Source organism: Strigops habroptila, chromosome 2 (genome assembly GCF_004027225.2).
Source record: "Strigops habroptila isolate Jane chromosome 2, bStrHab1.2.pri, whole genome shotgun sequence".
Classification (NCBI taxonomy): Eukaryota; Metazoa; Chordata; class Aves; order Psittaciformes; family Psittacidae; genus Strigops; species Strigops habroptila.
In genome coordinates, this window is record NC_044278.2 from 28,067,173 (window position 1) to 28,089,562 (window position 22,390).

The 22,390-nt window shown below is 44.5% G+C and overlaps 2 protein-coding genes across 4 annotated transcripts in view; one reads left to right on the plus strand and one right to left on the minus strand.

Moving 5' to 3' along the window:
• Window positions 1–1,122: 1,122 nt before the first annotated feature.
• On the plus strand, window positions 1,123–21,209 carry SOD1 (superoxide dismutase 1). Of its 2 annotated transcripts, XM_030477439.1 has the most exons (7): window positions 1,123–1,499; window positions 2,318–2,411; window positions 2,896–2,965; window positions 5,054–5,194; window positions 5,999–6,003; window positions 7,594–7,598; window positions 21,162–21,209. In XM_030477439.1, exons 1-7 carry the CDS (start codon window positions 1,425–1,427, stop codon window positions 21,192–21,194), a joined length of 423 nt encoding a protein of 140 aa, XP_030333299.1. In that variant the 5' UTR covers window positions 1,123–1,424; the 3' UTR covers window positions 21,195–21,209. The 2 variants fall into 2 exon arrangements, with proteins under 2 accessions (XP_030333299.1, XP_030333298.1); XM_030477438.1 differs by lacking the exons at window positions 5,999–6,003; window positions 7,594–7,598; window positions 21,162–21,209 and adding an exon at window positions 6,074–6,661 and having other exon boundaries at window positions 5,054–5,168.
• SCAF4 (SR-related CTD associated factor 4) overlaps window positions 9,375–22,390 on the minus strand; it is a 44,352-nt gene continuing 31,336 nt past the window's right edge. For both annotated transcript variants that reach the window (XM_030477437.1, XM_030477436.1), the window contains 4 exons: window positions 19,072–19,234; window positions 18,857–18,937; window positions 18,568–18,756; window positions 9,375–10,737 (listed from right to left, as the gene is read on the minus strand). In XM_030477437.1, coding sequence (XP_030333297.1) covers window positions 9,896–10,737; window positions 18,568–18,756; window positions 18,857–18,937; window positions 19,072–19,234 — 1,275 coding nt within the window. In that variant the 3' untranslated portion in view covers window positions 9,375–9,895. The remainder of the gene's footprint in view (window positions 10,738–18,567; window positions 18,757–18,856; window positions 18,938–19,071; window positions 19,235–22,390) is intronic.

A 22,390-nucleotide genomic window follows, 5' to 3' on the forward strand; every position in this document is an offset into this window, starting at 1 on the left:
AGCTATGGTATCATGACTGAGTCTGGTATGTGAAACAAACCCTGTACCTCCTTCCCTGACCTTATGGCATTCTCAACCACATGACTTAAAATCACCTGGGCTTTAGGTTGTTTATACCTCCGTCATATACGTACACAGGTTACCTGAAGTCCCAAGTACTGTAAAATCATTTTGTGCTTCTCCACCAATTGCTTCTCCACCAATTGCTTCTCCACCAATAACACAGCGGGAAAACAAGCAATGTGGGCTTGCAAAGGGAATTAATTAAATACATTTCTTCATTCTTAAACGTTCAAAGGTTGCAGATCTTAGAACAGAACCGCAGAGCTGTATGCTCCCCAAGTCTGGTGTTAACCTTCCCGTGGAGTCTACGGTTTGCCAGCATTATCAGCACGTAAAGAATCTACTCTGTCACGTCTCCCCTGCACATCTCTCAGACAAGGAGCAATCCATGGCTACACCAAGATGCTTTCCATGTTAAGCATAGCTCCAAGCTGCATACTACATCCCCAGCCTGCTGCTGCGGGCACCCTATGTGCAAAGGTGCCTCTAACAATAAACCCTGCAGCTGAGCAACACACTCCAGCTTTGGATCCTAACTTTGATGGTTTCTCTACAAAACATCTCCCGGGCAGGGCAACTGTTTTGAAATGCAAAGCGATTCAGGGAGTTCATGATGTGACACACTTCAGTTACAGGAGTACCAGAAAATGGCCTGCAGGGGAAGGGAAAAGATGCGAAGACACTGAACAAAAACGTTTGCAGAAAAGGAAACCACTGCTGCTGCTTCTTCCCACCTCATTACTTCAGGGCATTCCCAAAGAGAAAGGGCTTATGCCTGGGATTCATAACATTAGAAGACTAAGGACTGAAGCTTGATGATTCGAAAGGAAGCTTGTAAGTGAGGCTGTTTAGAGCTCAAGGTCTCCTCAGGGCCAAAGTGCCACCGCGGTGACACGCAGCAGCAAATTCTCTCAGGCTCTCCAGAGAAACCGCACAGCAGGCCACTGCGCTGGGGGGCCCAGCATGCCGCGGCCGGGGACACCCCTCTCCGCCCGTACCCCACTGCGGCCGCTCCCGCCCCGGGCCCTCGGCCCCCCCCGGCGCCACAGGCACCGTTACACAACGCCCTCGGCCGCGGAGGCGGGAGGATGGGGGGGGGGGGGGGGGGGGGGGGGAGGGGGTTCACCCACCATTGGCTCAGAGGCGGGTGCCGCCAATTGGCCCGCATCTGCGCGCTGACGCGACCCGTCCCCCTCAATTGGCCGAGCCCGTTGTAATAATTGCGCAAAGAGGCCAGAGAGCGCGCTGCGATTGGCCACGGTGCTGACGGACCGCCCTATATAAGGGCCGCGGGGGGCGGACTCCTCGTCCTCGGGTGCTGGGGCAGAGGTTTCGTGCTGCGCGCTGCCCGCCGCGGGAATATGGCGACGGTGAAGGCCGTGTGCGTGATGAAGGGGGACGGCCCCGTGCAGGGCGTCATCCACTTCCAGCAGCAGGCAAGGGCTGGCGGTGGCGGGCGCGACCCGGGCGCTCTACACCTCCCCTGGAGGCTCGTCCGTCCGTACTGCTGAGTCACCGTGCGGGGCGGGCGGCGCAGTTCTCCCTCCCCCCACCTCCTTCCCGCCGGTGGAGCCGCGCTGGGCGGGCTTGTCGTGGGCCGCGGCCCCGCGCCGCTGCGGGTGGGAGGGACTGGGGCTGTGGAGCCCCTGGGCGCTCTGGGTGGTGGGCCCGGCCTGCGCTGGGCGCGCCGGGCACCGTGCGGCGAGCCGCGGCGCGGAGGGCTGGAGGGGGCTCGGTGCCTTCCGCTCTGCCCGGGGGTGTGCCGCTGAACATCGTGCTGGAGCCGGCAGGAGTCCTGCTGCCAAGCTTGCTCCACACTCCCAAGAGCGGGGCTTAACGGAGCTTTAATTGCTGAATGGTCAGAGCCCCTTTATACTGTCGTTTAACACTTGTTTGTACTCAGTAAAGAACTTGGGGCTGCATATGGGCAATACTGTATCTGTTTAGGAGGGAATGGCTGCAGGGTTACTTGTGCTTGCAAAGGGAAGTACATGGTTATTCTTAAAAGCAAGCAATGTGATAAAAGGCATTCCTTTTGTTTGTTGGTACATAATACACTTTAGGTGGCTAAATAAATGCAGGCATCCTGTGAAATACTATATTGGCATATGCAGTCAGTTAATGTAATTGTTTGTATCTTGGTAGCTGAATTTGTAGGGAAGTCTCTAGTGCTTTCTGTTGACTAGAAGCTTCATTTGACACAAGGCTATTTCATGCTGTAGCTGTTTTGTTGATAACATTCTTTCCATTAAAGGGTAATGGACCAGTGAAAGTTACTGGAAAAATCAGTGGCTTGGTTGATGGAGACCATGGCTTCCATGTCCATGAATTTGGTGACAATACAAATGGTAAGATGTGTATCCCAGCTATTGAGTCACATCTGTTACATGATAGCTCAGCTTTAAAGTTTCTTCTAGTGTTGCAGCAGCAACTGGTATAAGTCTACTTGGGTCTCGTGACTGCAGATCTGTGTTAAGAAATGAGGATATTTCCTAAGGAATTGCTTCCCATTTAATACATGTTTAGGCTGGTGGTTAAGATTTGACACATCAAGCACTAACCTAAATGCTTTGCTAACATAGTGTTAAGAAATAAGAAAGCTTTCAGCTGAGCTCTCAGTGTTCTAGAATGTGTAATCTTACTTTATTGAACTTGTAAATCTATAGTAGATTACTCACCTCTTTAGGATTAGAACATCTACCAGGAGAGTAGCTATTTCATCATTAGTGACTTCATGTCCTCTGGCTATACACCTTAGCGTAGTGTATAAGCAACAGATTTTAAACTGGCTACTGCAAAAAAGCTAGTTTTGATGGCTGTGTTCTGTTTCAGGGTGTACCAGTGCAGGTCCTCACTTCAATCCTGAAGGCAAGCAGCATGGTGGACCAAGTGATGCAGAAAGGTGAGTTTAATGTGCCTGGGCTCTTAGCGGGTAGCTGTTCTGTGCAGCCTCTAAGTGCTGCTCTGTGCGTGGGAAGCCACTTCCTGACCAATGCTAGGACAAAACCAGAAGAAAACTGGCAGTTCCTGCAGGACTTCTAGGGTCACTTGGCAAAGGCTCTGATAAATCTACAGCAATTAGCTAGATACTTTGGCTCCAAGAGTATGTGTAAAATGTTGACTTTGGGATATATTCTTGGTTTTATCATAGCTTGGGGAGAAGAGGCAATGTGAAAGTTCCCCAGGATGTTAGTGTAGGGGATTTGTGTGTTAAAGCCTTCTTTAGTCAGTGGTGATTTGCTTCTATTGTCAAAAGCTGGCCCTGAAATGGGGGCACTAAACTCTCACTGAGCTGTGTGCAGGCTTGTCATGTGGCAGATGAGGTTCATCAGTGGAAGGTGCTGGGGCTGCAGGGGAAACTGCAGGATGAACAAAGCTGTGTGTGCCTGGGCATGGTGCCTTTGTACTGGATTTGCTGGGCTGTTCTCAGCCTGTTAGCTTAGGTGCTGTACTACCTACAGTGTACAGTGGCTGTGCACCCTCTCAGTACAGGGTCTCAGTATCTCTTGTACCTCAGTGGGAGCTGAGACCAGGTTCTTCTCCCTGGAGGCAGTTTTCATGGTCCACTGCAAACCCTTGCATGTTTGAGACCTGATGTGTGAGCAGCTGGTTTAAACAGCATGCTGACTAGGTATGGAGGCTGGGAGGGGGCTGCACAAGAGCTGAAGGCCAGTGTGGTAGTGAGAGGAGCTGGGAGCAAGTGTAAGTGATAGGCTGCTCTTGCACAGGTGGTGTCTGGGCTAGCCACCAGTGTGGCACTGTGATTGATCTTCTAAATGCTCACAGTATGTCCATAGCCGCATCTTCTGCGACTGGTAAGCTCATACCTGAGTGATCAGTTGCGTGTCAGACCAAGCAAGCTGGCTGGTAGCCAGCTGTGTGGATGATAACAGCATAAAATGGTGTGCTCATGGGCTTCAGTGGCAGCCAACGGCTCCAGGGCTAAAGGTCAAAACTGCATGAACACTGTGGTTTCTGCTACTTTTGGTGTAATGTCCCTGCTCAGGCAGCTGTGGCTGGGGAGCTCCTTAGGAGAGTATGAGAACTAGATCATGCTTTTTACTAGTGTAGAGTTAGAACAATTGGGCTGAAGCTTCCCAGAAGCTTAAATCAAATTACTAAAGGGAAAACTGCCCTTGGGCTGATTTTATAGGTCTTGGTTACAAATACAGAATTGGTGCTATGCTGTCTAAGAAGCTGGCAGTCAGCATGCAGCTGGCTGAGCTGGTCACCCTGCATGCCTGAGGAGTTTTGGAAACAAGTTGATGCTCAGTGTTCTGCATCTCAATAGAAGAATCTTGTAGAACATCACCAACTTGCCATTTGAGTGAATGCTTTGCTTGGCACAAATCCGTAGGAATCAAGACCCTGAAATGTCCAGAAGTTCAGTGAAAACTGAACTGCTTGAGGCTTAATTCTTAAGGGAAGTCCCAGTAGAGATCTAGTACTGGTGAGAAGAACTGTGATAGAGCATAATGCCAAGTGTGCGGGGAAAATGTGAAGTAAACAGCCAGTCATCACTGCTGTTTGTTAGAAATTAGCTAGCACTTGATGCATCCCCTTTGACCTGTCACTTGACAAACTGCTTTTACTAATCCTATTTAAACCCAAAGCCTGCAGGTGCTTGCGGAATAGCTGATTTGTGGTAGACATTAAGGGCTCTTAAGAAAAGAGCTCTTCAAGAGCAGTGGCAGTGCTTACACCAAGCCTTGTATGTGCAGGAGTGATGGCATTCCTTTCCCCAAAGTTGATGAACCTTCTACTGTTAACTCCTTTAGTTTCAAGGGACAATTAAAATTCAGTCCTAGGTATAACCTGAACCTGGAAGTTTTAAAGGTTGGCTGGCCATGGTAAAGGAGCACATAGTGCTGTTTAAGGTTAGGTGGTGGAGTATTTGAATGTAAGAACTATGGGTGTTGCGTTGTCCTGGCCATCACTTAGAAAAGCTTTCAACCAAGTTTTCCATGAATCTCTTGGCATCTTTGTGTAGGCACGTGGGAGACCTTGGCAATGTGACTGCTAAAGGAGGAGTAGCAGAAGTGGCAATAGAAGATTCCATCATTTCTCTTAGTGGACCACACAGCATTGTGGGACGTACCATGGTGGTAAGTGTCTTGGTGCCTACTTGGATGCTTTAGGGAACTGTAGAGCAGTCTTGACAGTAAGTGGAGACTTTTTGATGCTGGAGGCCAGTCCCTGGTGTGTGTTGCAGAACTTGCAGTGCAAGATTTTGAAGGCAGGGAGTTCTTTGAAACCTTGCCTGAAAGTCCTCTGTGTATTAGTGTGGTTCTTCACTGTTGTGGGATCTTAACTTCCTGCCTGCCTTCCAGAGTTGTTCTTCCCCATTTAACTTTGCCTCTTCCAGCTGTGAGTGGCTCAAGCAGCCTGACTTGAGGGAGGACCTGGCACAAGTGCTGTCACTGGAAGGCATGGCAAGGGTCAAGCAGGGCGTAGTGTGCTCACCCTGGTCTGGTAGCTGCTGGTGTAACTTGTGCCATGGCCTCCCTGGTAGGGAGGCTGGCAGAGGCTGAGTGCACTTGGCTACTTGTCAGTGCTGTCTGTCTTGCTTCCCTTGGGATGTCACTGTGTGCTGAGGCTGCTGCTGTGCTCACTTCTGCATGACCCAGGTGAGGGCTGAGGGAGTTCCAGGGAGGTTCTGGAGTGCAGCACTTGGGGTGGTGTGGCCTTGTGTTGTGAGGGTGAATGTCAAGTCCAAGCTTGCTCTTGGGCTGCCGCCTACTCTTTGAAATATGGGGGTTTAGTGACTTCCACCTGAAACAAATTTAGCTGAAGGCAGTTCATCTTTTTAGGCAAGTCTAGTCTTAGGTTTTTGGCATGAGTATCAATTTAGCATTCAGGAATAAGTAATTGCAATAGGTTCTCTCTGTTGTGTAACACCCTGCTGATAGCTGGCAAAACGGCTTGTCACTGCCAGTACTAGTGCAAGCAGTGAAAAATGTTGATTAGTTCTGCGATAACATGAACTGAGGTATCTTCAATTCTCTTCCAGGTCCATGAAAAATGCGATGATCTGGGTAGAGGGGGAGATAATGAGAGCAAACTGACTGGGAATGCTGGAGCTCGTTTAGCTTGTGGTGTAATTGGAATAGCCAAGAGCTAAGTGTTGTACCTGAAATGTTTCACATGACAGTGGTGAATGGGCCGTATTTCATTGCAACTGCTGTACTTGCCCTTTCTCATGCAAAAGATGTATCACTTAATCTCATTACTACTCTGCGTTCTGAGTGTCACTTAAACTGGTGAAGACTGACTTAATTTTGTATGATGTATATTGCAATTAAAGTGACCCTGATGGAATGTCTCTAGTTTTCTGCTGAAGCATCTGCTGTAACCATTAAGTACAACTTCACTCACTGGAACCCCAGCTCTGTGTAATGGGAGGTGTGTGGTAGTGGTCATGTCCTGAACACCAGAACCTCTGGTGTACTGTGTCATTTGGAGGATTAGCCCTGGGCACTTTGGTAAGGCTACTCACCGAAGAGCAGGATGCACTGTGTATGTACTGGGGCTTCCTCCTGGCAGAGTTGCAGCATCTGTAGGTTTCCAACTTGTGTAATAAACTTGCTGAGCAAATACACCTTGGTCTTGCTGTCTATAAAAAAAGAAAAAGCGCAGCCCTACCTCCTGACTTGCGAATGGGGAAAGGCAGGCCTGGACTTTGTGATGCCTGGAGTTACCTGCTAGGCACCAACAGCACCCAGGGAGTGCTGCCAGCCAGTTAACCCAGGGGTTTTATGTACCCGAGGATAACTCTTGCTTTGCGTTTCCCAGCAAGAAGGTATTCTGCTTGTGATGATCCCGTGTGCTTGTGAGGTGTGTGACCCTGTGGTGGGGAAGCTGTGAGCAGCATATGATGATCTGGATCCAGTGTGCGTCCTTGTGCATCATCTGTGCCCCTGGCAGTGGTGGGTTATGTGAAGCGGAAGCCTGGAGGGGTTAGTGGAGCCAACAATTCTCCAAGCAATACAGGTGTCTAGTATGGAGCAGGTATTCCCTTTAAAAGGATGTCCATAGCCAGGTATTCTGTATTTAATTCATAAAGCTCTGCAACAGTGTATTTACTGCACACTGGTGCCAGCTTTTGTTATTGTCTTGTATGTCGCTCTTAAAACACTTCTAAGTATCTTATTGGAGGAAGCTACTACTTTTAAGGAAGACTTGTAAGAGGAGTTGGCTGTAGTTCTAGATGCCTAGATTCCAGTGTAGCATGTTACACATGAAATGGCTTTTGGTAGTAGAGTACTATAAAACCACATTAAACTCAGGTTTGCTGCAGGTTCCCCTCTTTACCCACCTATACCTGTTCCTGTGGTGTCATCTGTGCTCTGATTCAGCTGCTGCGGAAGAACCAAGCATCACTTCAGCTCCCCCCTCCAGCAGCAGGGGCTGCTGCACATGGAAAACCCCCAACCACCACCCTCACCTTATTGCAGCTTGGAGGAACTGAGTACCTGGCAACTGTAGGTTCAGCTGCTGTAGGTTCAGCTGAGGGTGGTGGCAGCTCTGCAGCTTGCCTTTCCTCTCCTGGCCATTCTGGCATTGAACCTTGCTGCTTTCAAAGCCTGCTATGTGCCAATCTGCTTTCAAACCTGTTTCCTCTTGGCAGGCTGTGTCTGACAGCATGCTAGCCTTGAAGCCAGTGTGCTGTGAGAGGATGTACAAGTAACACTTGGTTTATGTGTAAGGTGGCGTAACCAGCAGGTGTAGGCTCCTGTTAATTGCCAATGCTGTGTTGTTTATCAGTAATGGGTGCTGGCACTGAACTAACTAATCATTATGTACCAATTTCTGGCATGGGTTATCTTAAAGCCAGAAATGTGGTAGTTGTAGAAGGGTAGGGTGCAGTTACACTGGTGATGCTCCCTCCTGAGTAGGTTTATTATATGCTTGCTGCTTCAGAAGGTGGCAAGAAACTGTTCTGCAAAGGACACCCAAGGTTTTCCTAGGTTTTTCTTTCAAACTTCTAATACAGGAAGCAGAGACGCCGAGGTGGCATTTGTGTGAACAGGTAAGCCTTCGTGTCTTCCACTCCTGCTGTAAGTCTTTTAGTTAAAACACTCCTCTCTCCTTACAGAATAATGGCGGTTTTTACCAAGTCTTAAGCGTAAGACATGAATGTCTGGCTTTGTAGGCAGAGTTAGTTCTGCTGGCCCAGCACCACACAGACATTCAGGACACAAGTTTGAACACGTGACAGTTGAGTTCACTACAAGTATGTAAACAGTGTTTTTCTCTCTTTATTCTGCTATTGCAAGAACATAAAAATAGATGTCCTTTCCCCAGTCCATGGCTCCACATTTGCTCTCCCTCCCTCTTCCCTCCCCCAGGAGAAATTCCTTCTGCCATAGAGCAGCTCTGACAAAGTCCTAATGTAAGAAAGCAGCTGCCTTTCACTTAGGGGAAAAAAACCCCCAACTTTAAAAGTCAAACACAGCTATACCAATATCAAGGAGGAAAAAAAAAACCAAACCCAACCTAAATACGCGCAGGATTCACACACCTTTTCCACTACGCTGCTGAGTTAACCAAGCTCCAAGGGCAGGGCCAGTGCCCCCTGCACAGCTGATGGCCGGGTGGCACGAGGGCTCTGGCCACCCAGAACCAGCATCTGCTTTCTCCAAACCTGTGGCGTGACTGGGGTGACCTGACGAGGCGACGGTGAACCCGAACACAGGCAGGGAAGCGCGCTCCTCATCCATCCATCAGCCAGGTGCATACGGCAGCACCAGGCGGGCAGAGGTTTCACACCTACCTCGGCTGGGGCTACACGGGGCAGACAGCGCTCACACAGACAACAACCCGCAACTGCCTGAACAAAGAGGTGGCATTTTAACATCCTCATGCACAGCCCTCCCCCCACCTTTTCCCAGCTCCAGCTGGAAAAACAAACAGGTTAGCATTTTATAGTGGGCTTTGGTGCCCTTTTGATCTCTCTTTCACCCCACTTGCCCAGAAGCACCAGTGAGTACCAAGTCCACCAGCTGCTGACCGGGTCGGTGCCCCCCAGCCCACCACACACACGGGTAACCGTACAGTAGAGGTGTCCAGTTTTTAAACAAGAGAAGGCAAATCAGGGCAACATTCAGCACAGAACCACAGAATCAGTTGGGGGCGGGGGGGAATAAAACAAATTAAAAAGAACCGATTGCATTGCAAACACTCAACAGTCAACTCTTCGATTCAATCTTAAATCCACCAACTTTTACCCGCTCTGGCCAAGTAAGCTCATTCATTAAAACGCAGCACTCTTAAAAACCAAGATGACTCTTACAAATAAAAATTTGCTTCTGTGAATAGCTACACAAACAGATGTATTTCTTTTAACAAATATAAACAGAACAGTCTAATTTAGACTCCAGTACAGCATTAACAGTTCCAACTTTAAGATGTTGAACACTCCTTTTCCACTTCAGTGCAGTGTAGGAAGAATAGCACACGGTAAAGTTTGTTACGAAAATAGAGTTTATTAAAAACACATCCCTATGGTTTTGAGGAGCTTTCACCGTTACCTTTTCTTAAATTAAAAAAAAAAATAGAAAGCACTTCTACTTCTGATTTGTAAACTTTTTAAAGTCAAAACTTTAAAAAAGTTACAGCAAAAATGGGTAATATTTTAATCATATCTTCAGTATTTCATGTTACGCTGTGGCTATTTTAAATAGAAGGGAAGCAATCAAATTGCTTACAATTCCCCACCAACTACCGAGGGGCTGTGAGAGAAGCAGAAGCAAATATAATACAGCAGACTGTACAACCCTAAAGCTCTACACTCCAACAAATGTCACTGTCGTCTCACGACAACTTCCAGTCCCTAGCGAGGAGCCTCCGACACTGAGCCCAGATCTTTTTCCGCCTGTTCCAGGGATGAGGTAGCCTCTGGTGTCAACTCTTCCGCAGGTTTTACACCCGTGGGTTCCGAGTCTCCTGAAGTGAGTTCGGAAACAATGTCTGCGTCTTCCATTTTGCTGCCATGAGATTCGTGGTTTTTGTCGCTGTCTGCCCTGTCAGTCATCTCCGCTTTTTCCTTCCCGCGCGTTTCCTCCTTGTCTCTGCGAGACTCCCTGTCTCTGGAATCCCTCTCCCTGTCTCGATGGCCACCAGAACGCCTGTTTCTGTCCTCCAAGTCTCTGTGTCTGTCGCGCTCGGGGCTCCTCCGTCCCCAGTCTCGCCTGTCACGACTACCAAGCCGCTCATGATCTCGGTCGTCGTTGCGGCTACCGTAGCGGTCACGATCGTTTTCTACCCGATTTCCGTACGATCTCCTTCCAAACCTTTCCTGGTCTCTGTTAGGCGTGAACGTCTGCCTGTCATTCCTGAACTGCCTCCCATCTCTGTTCTCCTCAGGTCCACCCGGTGCCCCGCTTCCCGGCATCCCCCCAGGTCTCACAAAGTGACCGGGTGGTGGGAAGGGGGTTTTCATTCCATGGGGAGGAGGCATCCCAAAGCCCCCTGGCCCTGGCGGGGGCCCTCTGTGCATCATGTGGGGGGGCATGTGTCGTGGTGGCATCAGGGGAAACCGCTGCAGAGGAGGGGGTGGCATTCCGGGCGGTCGCTGGAGTGGTATCAAACCCGGCCGGGCACCCAAGAGGCCAGTGGATGGAGTCTGCAACCCAACAACGGGGGCTGGCGGCGGGGGTGCAACTCCTTGAGTGCCTGAAACAAACAAACACAGACATGCCAAGTAAAATCACAGGCTGGCGGGAGAGGACAAAAGAAAAGGCATCGTCATCATCTCAAAAACAAACATTCTGACATTATCTTATAAAATAAGTAACACCAAAATTCTGTGGTGGTGTGGGGGGAAGAGAGCAGCCTACAAAGCTTCCTGGGCTGGTTTACACACTGTTAAGAGAGCATCGTTTTTAAACAGCAGTTTGTGCCATGCTACAAGTAATTAATATTGCAATGGCAGTAACTAATCGCTTATTCAAAGGCTTCCTTCTGTGAAGAAGCTGTTGCTGTTGCACAGGTCAGAGCTCTTCCTGATCTCCAGCTCGGTGTCTTGCTTTGTCAACTGACTGGTGACGAAACACCTTCCTAACAGGTCACGCTTCCCAGGCTTCTAATTAAAGCCACCTCACCCTGTTCAGTTAGTTTTAAAACATCCCTCCTCCGTTGCAAACATCAGTGGAATCGTAGCTGCTAAAATGCCTGAGATTTGACCTGGCCACCAACAGGATTTCTCACATGCGGGAGAGATACACAGAGAGGGGCAAGGTCGGAACAGGGCTGGAGTCCAAGTGGGAGATCACAGAGAGCTCAATGTACCATGCCACAGAAAAGGGATACAACAAAGGTTAATTTAGTAGAATAAACCTTGCAACATAAACTAAAAGGAAATGCAATAGGTAATGTCTGGATTTATTTATTTTCAAATGCAGTTCTTTATCCTTTACAGCACATACCCAACACCAGCTATTTTCCATTTCTGTTCCTGGGCTCCTGTTTTTACCATGGTCTTCATAAGAGAGAAGAAATCAACTCTCAAAAAACACTGTTTGAGAAAGCTCAGCCCAAAGCTTGTTAGCATCAACACAAGGAGCCAAGACGAGCGAGGATTACTGAGCTCCAGAGGAGTTCATACCAGTAAGCGAGTGCCAGCTTATCTCATGTGCCTCCTTCTGTAGGAACCAGTAGCGCTATCATCTCACGCTCTCTGTAGCCTTCAGGCTGCATCTATCTGCCCTTTGTGCTCACTAGCAGTTACTCACCTGAAACTAAGCTCCCTATCTGGGAAAGCATGTGTTGGTTTTTAAACTCCCAAACTGAAACTTTCAGGAATCAACAGCTGCCAGCAGAACAAGCACAAATCCCTCCTAACCCACTTGCCCTCCCTTATACGTTTGTTGAGACTATGAATAATGCTTTATTTCCACATATATTAATAAAAACAAAAGTTAAGAATACAGGTTACGTAGAATCTTGTAATTCCTGCTCTGGGTAGAACTAGAATGTGAATTAATACCAGAATCACATACTTGGCAATGTCACCAGTGAACACTGCACTTAGATTGCAGCTGAATGAGCACGTTGGAGCAGACATCCCAAATAACCTTCCCCCAGCTGATTTAGTGTCTCTATCCAAGTATGCCTGAGCCTTCTGAAGAACAAAGACATTGCTCTTTCACCTCACTACTTCTTATGCTGAAGAACATCTCTAACTGGTTTTATCTGAGTGCTCTTTATACTCTGATTAGGAGGAAATACATTTTGTGGCTCAGGAGAACTCAGGCCACAAAGATGTGAATACTCTTCCGCCTGTGGCATCACCTTACCTTCCCCTCCAACAGTCTCTTTTAAGACACGGCTTGATAGGTCACACTCTTTGAAAGAAATGTTCCAACAATAACAGCCTATTTTTGGGTGTGTGCCCCCCCCCCCCCCCCTTTTAACTGTAAAATGCACAGCCCCCACCACCTCCTGTTCCAAACCAGGGCTGCAAATCACCTGAGCTTAAACTGCTCCCATGACTTTGTAAAAGACAGACACATGGCTAATGTTATCTTCCAAGAATGTTATTTTGCTGAATTCCGAGGTCTGGAGATCATTTTTGTTGATAAGTAAATTCTTCCACAGAAGATGAAAAATAAGGCAGAAAAGACTGAGATCTAAGGAGCTGAAAAGGAGAAGCATATGCTCCTCCTCTATGGCAGCAGGGTAGAGGTGGGTTACAACAGCATGAACACGAAGCAAGTGTGATGAGCTTTTCTGAACTTCACAAGTACAAGTAATTTAACTTCTCAATCTTATTTCTACACAAAACGCAGCACGGAAGCATCAGCATAATGGTAGCCAAAACTCATTCTCTTTCAATCTGGACTGCATCAGCAGGGTAGCAGAACACTTTTTATTTTGCATCAGCTCACTCAAACGTTGAGGCTGAAGCACACGGTAGGAAGAACTGTCAGGAGTTTCCTTGCTGTGCTGACAAATCTGGCACCGATTACAAACTTACTCCGAAAGAGCTGTTCAGAAACACATCCAACTTTACTGAAGATGCTCAGGAAAATCAGTGGTACAGAATGCACATGGCATGTCTAGCAAACCTGAAAGCCCTTTGTTGTCTTATACAGGGAAAGACAGTATGGAAAATTTCAATAGTTTGTCAAACTTGAAAAGAAGTACCAGAGCTCCTAGAGAAACAATAAAGTGATTTAATGACCATCTTAAGCCTGCGCAGACAAGTGATGGGATTTTATACGCCCCAGCCTGTATTTTATCCATGTGTTCCTAACTGTGAGCCTTGCTGCAGTGGCTAACCTTGTCTTCTTGCTTATGGGTATGAAACGCAACCACCCCTTTCACCAGCTCCTTGCTCTGCATGACTTGCCTACCACACGGCTTTTAGTACAAGGCACGGCTTGTATGTAATGCTGGAGATATAATCCTCAAACCTTACACCTAATATGTTTCTGTTCAGATGTATAAAACCAGACTGCTTTCACAACATTTGTAACTTTTACCAGTGATGCAGTGAAAGGTCCTCAGAGCCTGCGAAGAGTGTTCACTCTGCTGAGTGCAGATGCAAGCGCCCAAGGAAAACCTATCGCCAACCACGAGTGTTGTTGCAGATGTGCAAGAACAATCACACAGTGTTAGAAGTTTGGTTAATTCCACTTTACTCATAAGACAGCCCCAAATGCTAGAGCTGTCCTGAAGAAGTGTCTTCTATCCAGGGAAGTCAGAGGAGTTGTCCTTACTGTTCTGACATATTAGGTAAAAAGCCAGATTTCCGCATCACTGTACTTCCATTTCTGATTATCTTCTCTTCTGGCTCGACAAATCCCATGTTCCCTTGTGATAACTATCAGTGTAACAAATGCTAACATAACTGAAAAGTGTAGCAGCTGCTTTCTTATTTTAATTACTTTTATTCTTTATGGAACCCTGTTCAGTAAGTGATTAGTGTCTCTTATAATCCGTTAAATTACTTCTCAGCTGTGCTGTTACAAAAAAGCAAGCGGAGGAGTTGTGTTCTCTGAGTCTGACACAGCAATCCTGCTTCACATACACCTCCTTTGCAAACCTGATGGCAATATATATGAGAACAAGAAGTCAAAAGCTTACGATTCCAGCAGGACAGGCTAAAGGTTTACACACTGAGTTTGACGCTGACGTTCTGCAGCATTTAGCATGTCACATTAATTCTCCTATCATTCTCTAGTGGGGAATGCTGCATCTTAAAACTAGAACACTAAATACTAACAGGAAATTCTTGAAAGAGGGACAGTGTTGTAAGTCTTGTGTCTTCTTCTGGAGTTTAATACAGAATCCTTTAGACCAGGCCAACACTGTAAAGAAAGAGCCTCAACTTAAGAGCTTAAATATTGACTCACAGCTTAAATAACTTGCCATAAATACCAACATTTTTCAGGATAGTCAATGCCAATCACCGAAGCCAGGAGGAGCTTTCTCCTATTAATTCAAGATGCTTAAACAAGGATGTAAGAATCAAACTACATTATGTGCTCGTTACTGGTATTAAGACTGCTAAAATTCCTGCTTTGTACAACATGAAACACTAAACGGATCCAGGTCAAGGGAGTCACCAAGGCAAAACTGAATTCCATGAATGGTGCTTGAGAGTTCATGTTCCCTTACCTCTGAAATGTCAATTTATGAAAGCAAGTCGTACATATCATTAGCAAACACGCAGTGTTTGTTAGGCTTTTAAAATGGGCTATCACCAGAAATTTAGAAATATATTAGGTTAATCACTGTTCATATCCTGTGTTAATAAAAAGCTCATCCTTCCTGTGAAGGAAGCATCCACTCTGTAATAGAGTAATATTTGGGTGAGCTCAGAGAATATTGTAGTCTGTCTTTTATAATTTAATGCAGATTACAAAAGGACCACGTAGTGTCTTAAGAACAAACCATCAAGGGAGAAAAGAATAGTAATTCAGCACGCATTAACAGGAAATTAATACCAAGTTTGATGAGAGCTACAGTATAATTAATCCTTGATAATATGTAATTATCATTGTAGGAGTTTTGGTTAAAAGAGCAGTAGACCAGAACCTACAAACTGCAGTAGGGTGTATTTAATTGAGATAATAGATCACAGAATCTCCATATTCAAAACACAGCACCTGCATCAGCAGTTTATTACTGGTCCAAATTACAGCATTTGCACAACACTAGGAACAAGTTGGCAAATCTAAAATGATTTAAAAGCCTGCCACTTTCTGCAATATGCACACAGAAAAGGAGTCTAAAAATATCTGCTTTGCAGATCATTTTAAAAATTACATATGAGCGCATACTCACAAAACCAGTTACAGTCTGGGTAGTCTTGTTCAAATTAAGAACAAGAAGCTATAACAGCAGCAAATAGGATCAAGGATACAACTAAAATCAAAATAACCCAAGGGTGGCTTTTAGAAATAAGCACAAAAAATTCAGACAAGATGTCCACGAGGGATCACTCCTCTGAAGCACAAACATGTCTTTGTTGGAACTGATGAAAGAATTACATGGGGGAATGAATGAAATTAGCAGAGATGGAACAGAACATAACTTACATTACTAAGAAAGCATATGAAATCTTACAACCATCAATTTAGAGTTACTTCGTAACATATCTTCCATATAAAAACTGAACAGATAGATAGATAAGCTTCACTTTTAAGTTACAAACATCAGAAAAGAGCTCCTGCGTTCGTAGATTACATAAGGTGTCCGGTGTTCTCAAGCAAGGTTTAGATTTCTATGACATTCTCTTCAGAGCAATCTTCACTCCTTGAATTCAGCCTGCTGAAGTAAGTTGTTCTATCCTGCCCAAATATCTGAAGAACATTTCTTCACTCTTCACATTACACTACTCAAGCCCCTTCACCCCTATTTCCCCAAGCAGAGTCCACAGTACATACTTCATGATGCTGTCAAACAAATCTTTCTTCCACCTTCTTATCTCATCTTGGAGAGCCACATCATGGGAGTGTTTAATGAGAGTTTGAGGACTTCGTGAGAAATCAGTCATGCCACCAGTCATCTATTCAAATTGCTAAACCATACCCTTGTGAACATGAGGTCCTTCAGTCTGAAGCACTTGTCTGCACTTCCCCATGGATAACTGAGAGTAATCCTGTACCTACTCACTTACTTTGTCCAGTCCATTTGCCTCTGACCTGTACAAGGTGCAGATCATCACTAAGGCTCCATTTAAATTGTCAAGTCTGCAAGTACTTCTGGGCTCCAGGACTGCAATGCATATGTAGATTGCATCTCATGTCCGCACACGTGGTGAAACCCTGGCCCACTCCATTTACCATGCTTTGATTTCCCTAGGAGTGAAGCCTGATACACAGAATGAGAAGGAAGGAATGACGATGCAGCCTGGCCAGCTCTTGAACTTGGAGGACAGGAAGGCAAGACTTTAAGTGACACTTCTTTGCTATCTAGATCAGCACCAGTGGTAGAAAATGTCACCTCTGTCATGTTTTTCTTCCAGCCTAAGCAGAGAGCAGATCTGGACTCTCACACGCAGAGCTATGCTAAGCTCAATTGATGAGTGAATCAAAGTGGTTTTAAGAAGACCATTTCAATTGTGTTAACTTACTGAAAAGTTTTAAAGCAAAGACAACTGATATTAAACTTTAATCATGTAAAACATTATAATTTGTTTCTTCGCGTTTTCTTCTATCTTGTATCAGACCGTGAACAGCCCCCCTTACCTCCAAAATGTCAGGATGGAAGGATTTTACGTAACCCCTTGACTATAAATAACTACTTCTTGAAATAAGACACTATCGCTTAAGTAAACACACAGATCTCTAAGATATTACTTCAGGACTACTCTGTAAGCTCACACATGCTATCTGATGAAAAGAAAAAATTCTCCTGTCCACTTGTTGATGAATGTTGAGAGAAGTTGTCCCTGTGGTCAGAGTGACTTCGTCTGCCTCAACTATTCAGTAAAGAATTTAATAAAACCAAAGGCAAGTTCTTGATCAGATTTATCAAATTCAGCTTCCTTGGATTTGTAAGAACAAAAAAAAAACCCTCCTACTGCCAAGTAACTCACGGGGGTGTACTGTTTACTTCCATCTTCATTTTGTAAGAAATGTAAACATTTTCTTATGTGTATGGCGACACAGCAGCCTGCAGAGTAACTTAACACATTCCAAAGGCTTGGCATAAAAAGTTCAAGTTATGCTGTACAAGACACAGCACCATGAAACTTCAAACATCTGGTAATAGTATATTACAATTACAAAAAGTGTAATATGATCTTTAGGATGTGAATGTCTCAAATGTATAGTCTGATAATCCGTACCGCTACAAAATTCTCTCAATCCATGGTGTCACCATAAAGCTTTTTAAGCTTTTCTCTGTTTGCCAAGTGTCCCAAGATACTCTAAAACAATTAAGCTGCTGGTTTTGCAGATCTACTTTGATGGATTTGAAAAAGCAGACTCATTTTCAGAGAGAAGCAACTCTTCACTTTGTGAAAGATGCCCTTTAAAAGGGTCTTATTTTGAGTTTCCAGCACAAAGGATCCAAAAATCACTAGTCATGGCTGGACAATTTAGCCATCAAATAACCCAACAGAGCTGCAAGCGATCAGGGAGGTAAATCTTCTGGGTTTTTTTTCCAGTGTACCCTGTGAAGTTCTGGGCAGAAACACACTAAAACAAAGCTAGCTTTTTCAGACACTTGTTAGGCTCTCATTTAGAGGTCTGGAATCCCACAAATGTAATCCTCTCATTAAAATTTGTAGGAAACAAGTCTCCTGAGTATATGGCTTGACACTGAGCCATAAAAGGCCACCCTAAAATACATATTTAGCAGACTTCTCTATCATTAAGCAGTATATACTCTCATTAAGAATCTACGTTCATATCACATCATGAGAAGTAATTTATGTAAGATACCCAAAGTTAGCTTGGTTTTGCTAGTCAAAACACCATTTCATAATATTTAAAGAAGGTAACGTACTGGTAAAAAGGTTTCAAAACCTGTAATACTGCAGGGCTGAATAAAAGCACTTTCCCCATTTTATTAAAATTATTTATTCCACACATTAAAAGTATAGTGCATTTTCACAATTTAAAAAATACATTAAAAAAAAAATACTGTTTGTCTGTAAGTTAATTTTATACATGTAATAGCTGAGTCTAAAACACAGTTCATATGTCACATGATGTTTTGGTGTAAGTTCATTTTCTATATGGTATAAACCTCCATTTGTTCATTTCGTTCTGTCCTGAATTTGTAACTTAAACGTTACAGCTTTTTTGTTTCTTCAAATAACAGATCTTCAAATAACAGATCTTCAATAATAAAAGCAAATTTACTGCTCCTTTGTGCAAACCCAAGCCTCTAAACATGATTTAAGACTCAACAGAAGGGCAGAAATTTCACGAAGTTCAGAAAACTCTGCTTTACTTTCCCATGAACTGTAAGTCAGTGCAAAATGAAAATTGTGTTTTAAATTCAGGGGAACAATGAACTGAAGAATATATACAAAAGGGAACTTACCAAGATGTGGAATAGCTTGGGTGACTGGAGCAGGTACATTAGTAGGTGCTACAGGAGGTGGAACAGTTCCATATATTTTGGAACTATCAGTAGTTTCAGCAGTCCCTCTGGATCCAGAAACCACTGTTGGGATGGGATTTCCTATAGATGAATCTTTTGTAGTGTCTTCATTCACACCAGTTGCTGTAGCTAAGAAACAATGCATTGATGTATTAAAAAAACAAGTCGGCTTTTTCTCTCACACGATACCTTCCTTCTACTGCTGCCTGCCCAAGATTTAAACACTTACAATTTGGGATGTTTACTGCTGGAGTGTGAGGAACAGATACTGGAGGAGTTATAGGTGGTGGCGGTCCAGGAGGAAGGAAGCCTATAAAAAGAAGTAAATATTAACACTGAGTATCACTCTACCAAAAAAATACTTGTGCAGTTTATATGGCAGATGTTTTTATTTGCTACATGGTTAAAAAAGGACTTAATGTTCCTAAAAATATATAAATATACCTGGGGGTAAATGCATTGGGTTGAAACCAGGTCGTAGAAATGGAGGAGGTGGTGGTGGTGGCACTCCAGGAGCAAATCCAGGAGGTGGGATTCCTAAAGGTGCTGTGAAAGCAGGTGGTTGAAGTGCACCAACCACAGGAGGACCTGATGGATGTGGGGGAACCTAAGGAAAAAGGAAGGGGAAAAATGTGTCACCTCAAGACTTAATGGATTATTTGTTGTTCAGCTGTGGACTGCTGTCTTCTGTGCTCTGTCCATCAAAACCAGGAAATTTAAGCTACCTTAAATTACTCTGCAACAAGGTGACTTACGTAACTGACCTAATCAGCAGTCAAAGAACTCCTACAAGTTAAAATATCAACAGCGATCTTGTTCACCTTTGTTCTTACAGAAAAAATTATTCGCTGTGGTAAATCAATATTAATGCATGCTGGTAATTCATCTAAATATACTCTTCCCACATTAGCTGGTACTCAAGTGATCATAACTGACTCACCTCCATGGCCATCAAAATTTCACAATTCCTGCATCAAGACCCTTCATAGCTCATTTTTTATTTCCAAAGGAGAAGTCTGTACTGGTTTATTCTCAGCACTGAAAGCAGTGGCATCAAACCAAAGTAAGCAAAATACTCTCTTTAAGCCTGGAGAAGACGCAAAAGCTGCCAAACACCCTACAGCACTTCAAAGTTCTGTTCCAAGTTCTTTACCAATGGCCGGGTTAGTGAGCTGAGGCACATTAAAACTTGTACTATGAGAATTTTAAAATCAATTACTTACAATAGGCTTATAATTCATTAGGCTTTAGTGTAGACCACTTTTTATTTTTATCTTTCAATGGGTTATTTATTGGTTTATAATAACCTGCTGATGAGGCCCAGGCCTGAAGTTAAGCTAACTGAGCAGGATACGAGAAACTACTGGATGTGGCACAAGACTTGCCAGACCTGACAGGTAACAATGTGTGAAGCTGGCAAAAGTTACACCCTAGGGATGGCTGGATTCTGCACATAGTTAAAGGGGTATTATGTGAACAAACTTCAGAGAGGAGTAGAAAGGGACACTGGGGACCTTCTGGGGACTAGGTCCTTGCAAGGCCAACATTGTGCAGGTCAGCCTATCTAGGAGTACCACGTAAGGCCAAAGAGAAACATTAGCTTAGAGTAACCCTAAAGGCACTTCCAGTGATCACAGTCAAAGCTTTCGAAAAAGTATTCCAAAACCACAGTAACCTAGTAGCCCCAGTAGGTCTTTTTGTATGTTTTACAGAGCACTTCTTCAAAGAACAACTTACAAAATCAGATAGAAATAGCAAGTGACCCACTGGTCACAGCAATGTTCTGTGAAGCAAATGCTCATGTACAGAACATTCAGAATGTGTACGCAGCAGAAGGAACTGAGGAGGGGTATCAAAAAAGCAAAAAGGTTTAAAAAAGAGAGGAAACTTGCTAAACGCTGTCAGTCCTTAAGTAGTTCAAGCTGAGATAACTCTGGATGAAGCATGTGTACGCTTGGGTACAAGCAAAGCTTGAGAAGGTCTAATGAATAGTAAAATACAATGGAACCAGAATAGAACATTAAAGGAAGGATGATTTAGATACATATTAGAGGATATTCATACCCAATTATCCAAGCTTAACTGCTGTACTTGATTTTTTGTAAGAAGTTAACCCTCTAATACATAATTGTAAGCAGCATGTTCAAACCTTTCCTTTAAGCAGGAATTAAAAAGGCAAGCACTAAAAATCTGTGCATAAATATCACAACGTCTGATTTAAAATACAATTTGAAGTATAAAGTTTCTCTGTCTTTTAAAGAGACGGAACCAGTGGTTAATAAACACTGACAGATAACAAACACGAAGGACGGGTGAACAGTTTCAGAATAGAAGCTAATGAATTAGATAAAACAAAGTAATAAAAATACTACTGGGGAGACCTTGTATTAATGGGGAGACAAATATCGGGAAAACCTGGGATCTTACTGGCAACACTGGAAACTGGAATAACCAACCTCTCAACAACTGTAATGCAGACTGCAAGGTGCACCTCAGTGAACATGTCTTGGGGTTTAGCATATGTCTGGGTACAACTACTATTTCTTACTACAAACCTTTCAGATTGAGACTTTGAAGAGAATCACTGGCCCTGTGAACCAAAGGAGCACAGTCTACCTACAGTGCTCCACGACTAGTAAATGTATATTTAAGCACACCTGGATTTTCCAGGAGGAGGACTGGAAGAGTCTGCCAGTTTCAATAGGAAGGGTATGGGATGGATACTGGACCAAAGCACAACTCCCACATCTAGTTAGGGAGAAGGAGCATGTGGGATTGAGAAATACATCAGGAAATTTGAGAGGTACATATAAAACTTGGATGCTGGTTTCTGGCTGAATATCTGTTAAATGAAGAAAAGGGACTTTGGGTTGGATTGGAAAACTTACAGAAAGGGAAACCACAGCAAACCCCCTGGACTTCAATGCATAACCCTGGCAAAGCCTGAGCCATGGTTCACTGTAAAAGAATGGCAGTTTTGGTAGGGTAACACCAAGATTTGCCAGGAAAACAGAACACCAATTGCCCAAAACCTCATCAACAAATGCGCAACACAAGTGGTATCACAAGTGCTATTAACTGAAACTGAGTCTCAACAGTGCATAAGTAACCACATCTATACCATAAAGGACATATTACTTAATGGTAATGGTATCATAAATAACAAATCTGGGTCCCAGATGCTGCAAAACTGGGACCAACATCATAAAAAATAATTAGGGGAGAGCAGTTTACTTGGGAGGAGATTGGAACGGAGAAAGAGAGGAGAAAGCCCAACAAAAAGGAAGGTCAGGAAGTGAGAAAAGAAGTTATGGGAATCCTTCTGCCAAAGCCGTTTGCGGTTATCTGTCAGGCAGCCCTATGCTTGATCACTGCAGCCTACACCAGGACAATGCGTAAAGCCTGGTGTGAATTACCACACGCATCAATCCTGCTTCTCCAGTCAGAGGGACTAGGGTGGGCAGGGTGCTTTCCATTGCTAGCAGGGGAGCAGCAACGCAGACAGACTGAGCAACCTGGTATTGCTGTGTGTGCCCATTCCAGGCTGGGCAGCATCAGGAGCTACCCAGCACTCACAGCAACCTCCCCACCTCTTAAGACTCTCAAACCCTGAAGCCAAATACGAATGAAAGCAGTTCTGCTTGCATCAGAGGATAAAACCACATCAGCTAATTCATTAAAATGCAATGGTATTCCACAAAGTTATTTAAAACAAAATAAGTGGAATATAATGAGCTTTTTCCTTTAGGCGCTAGGCCACATT

Bases quoted from the DNA above. Each gene is read 5' to 3' on its own strand.
- SOD1 (XM_030477438.1), top strand. From the start codon at position 1,425: ATGGCGACGGTGAAGGCCGTGTGCGTGATGAAGGGGGACGGCCCCGTG. The intron at 1,500-2,317 runs GCAAGGGCTGGC...TTTCCATTAAAG, and splicing joins TCATCCACTTCCAGCAGCAG to GGTAATGGACCAGTGAAAGT. The intron at 5,169-6,073 runs GTAAGTGTCTTG...ATTCTCTTCCAG, and splicing joins TTGTGGGACGTACCATGGTG to GTCCATGAAAAATGCGATGA.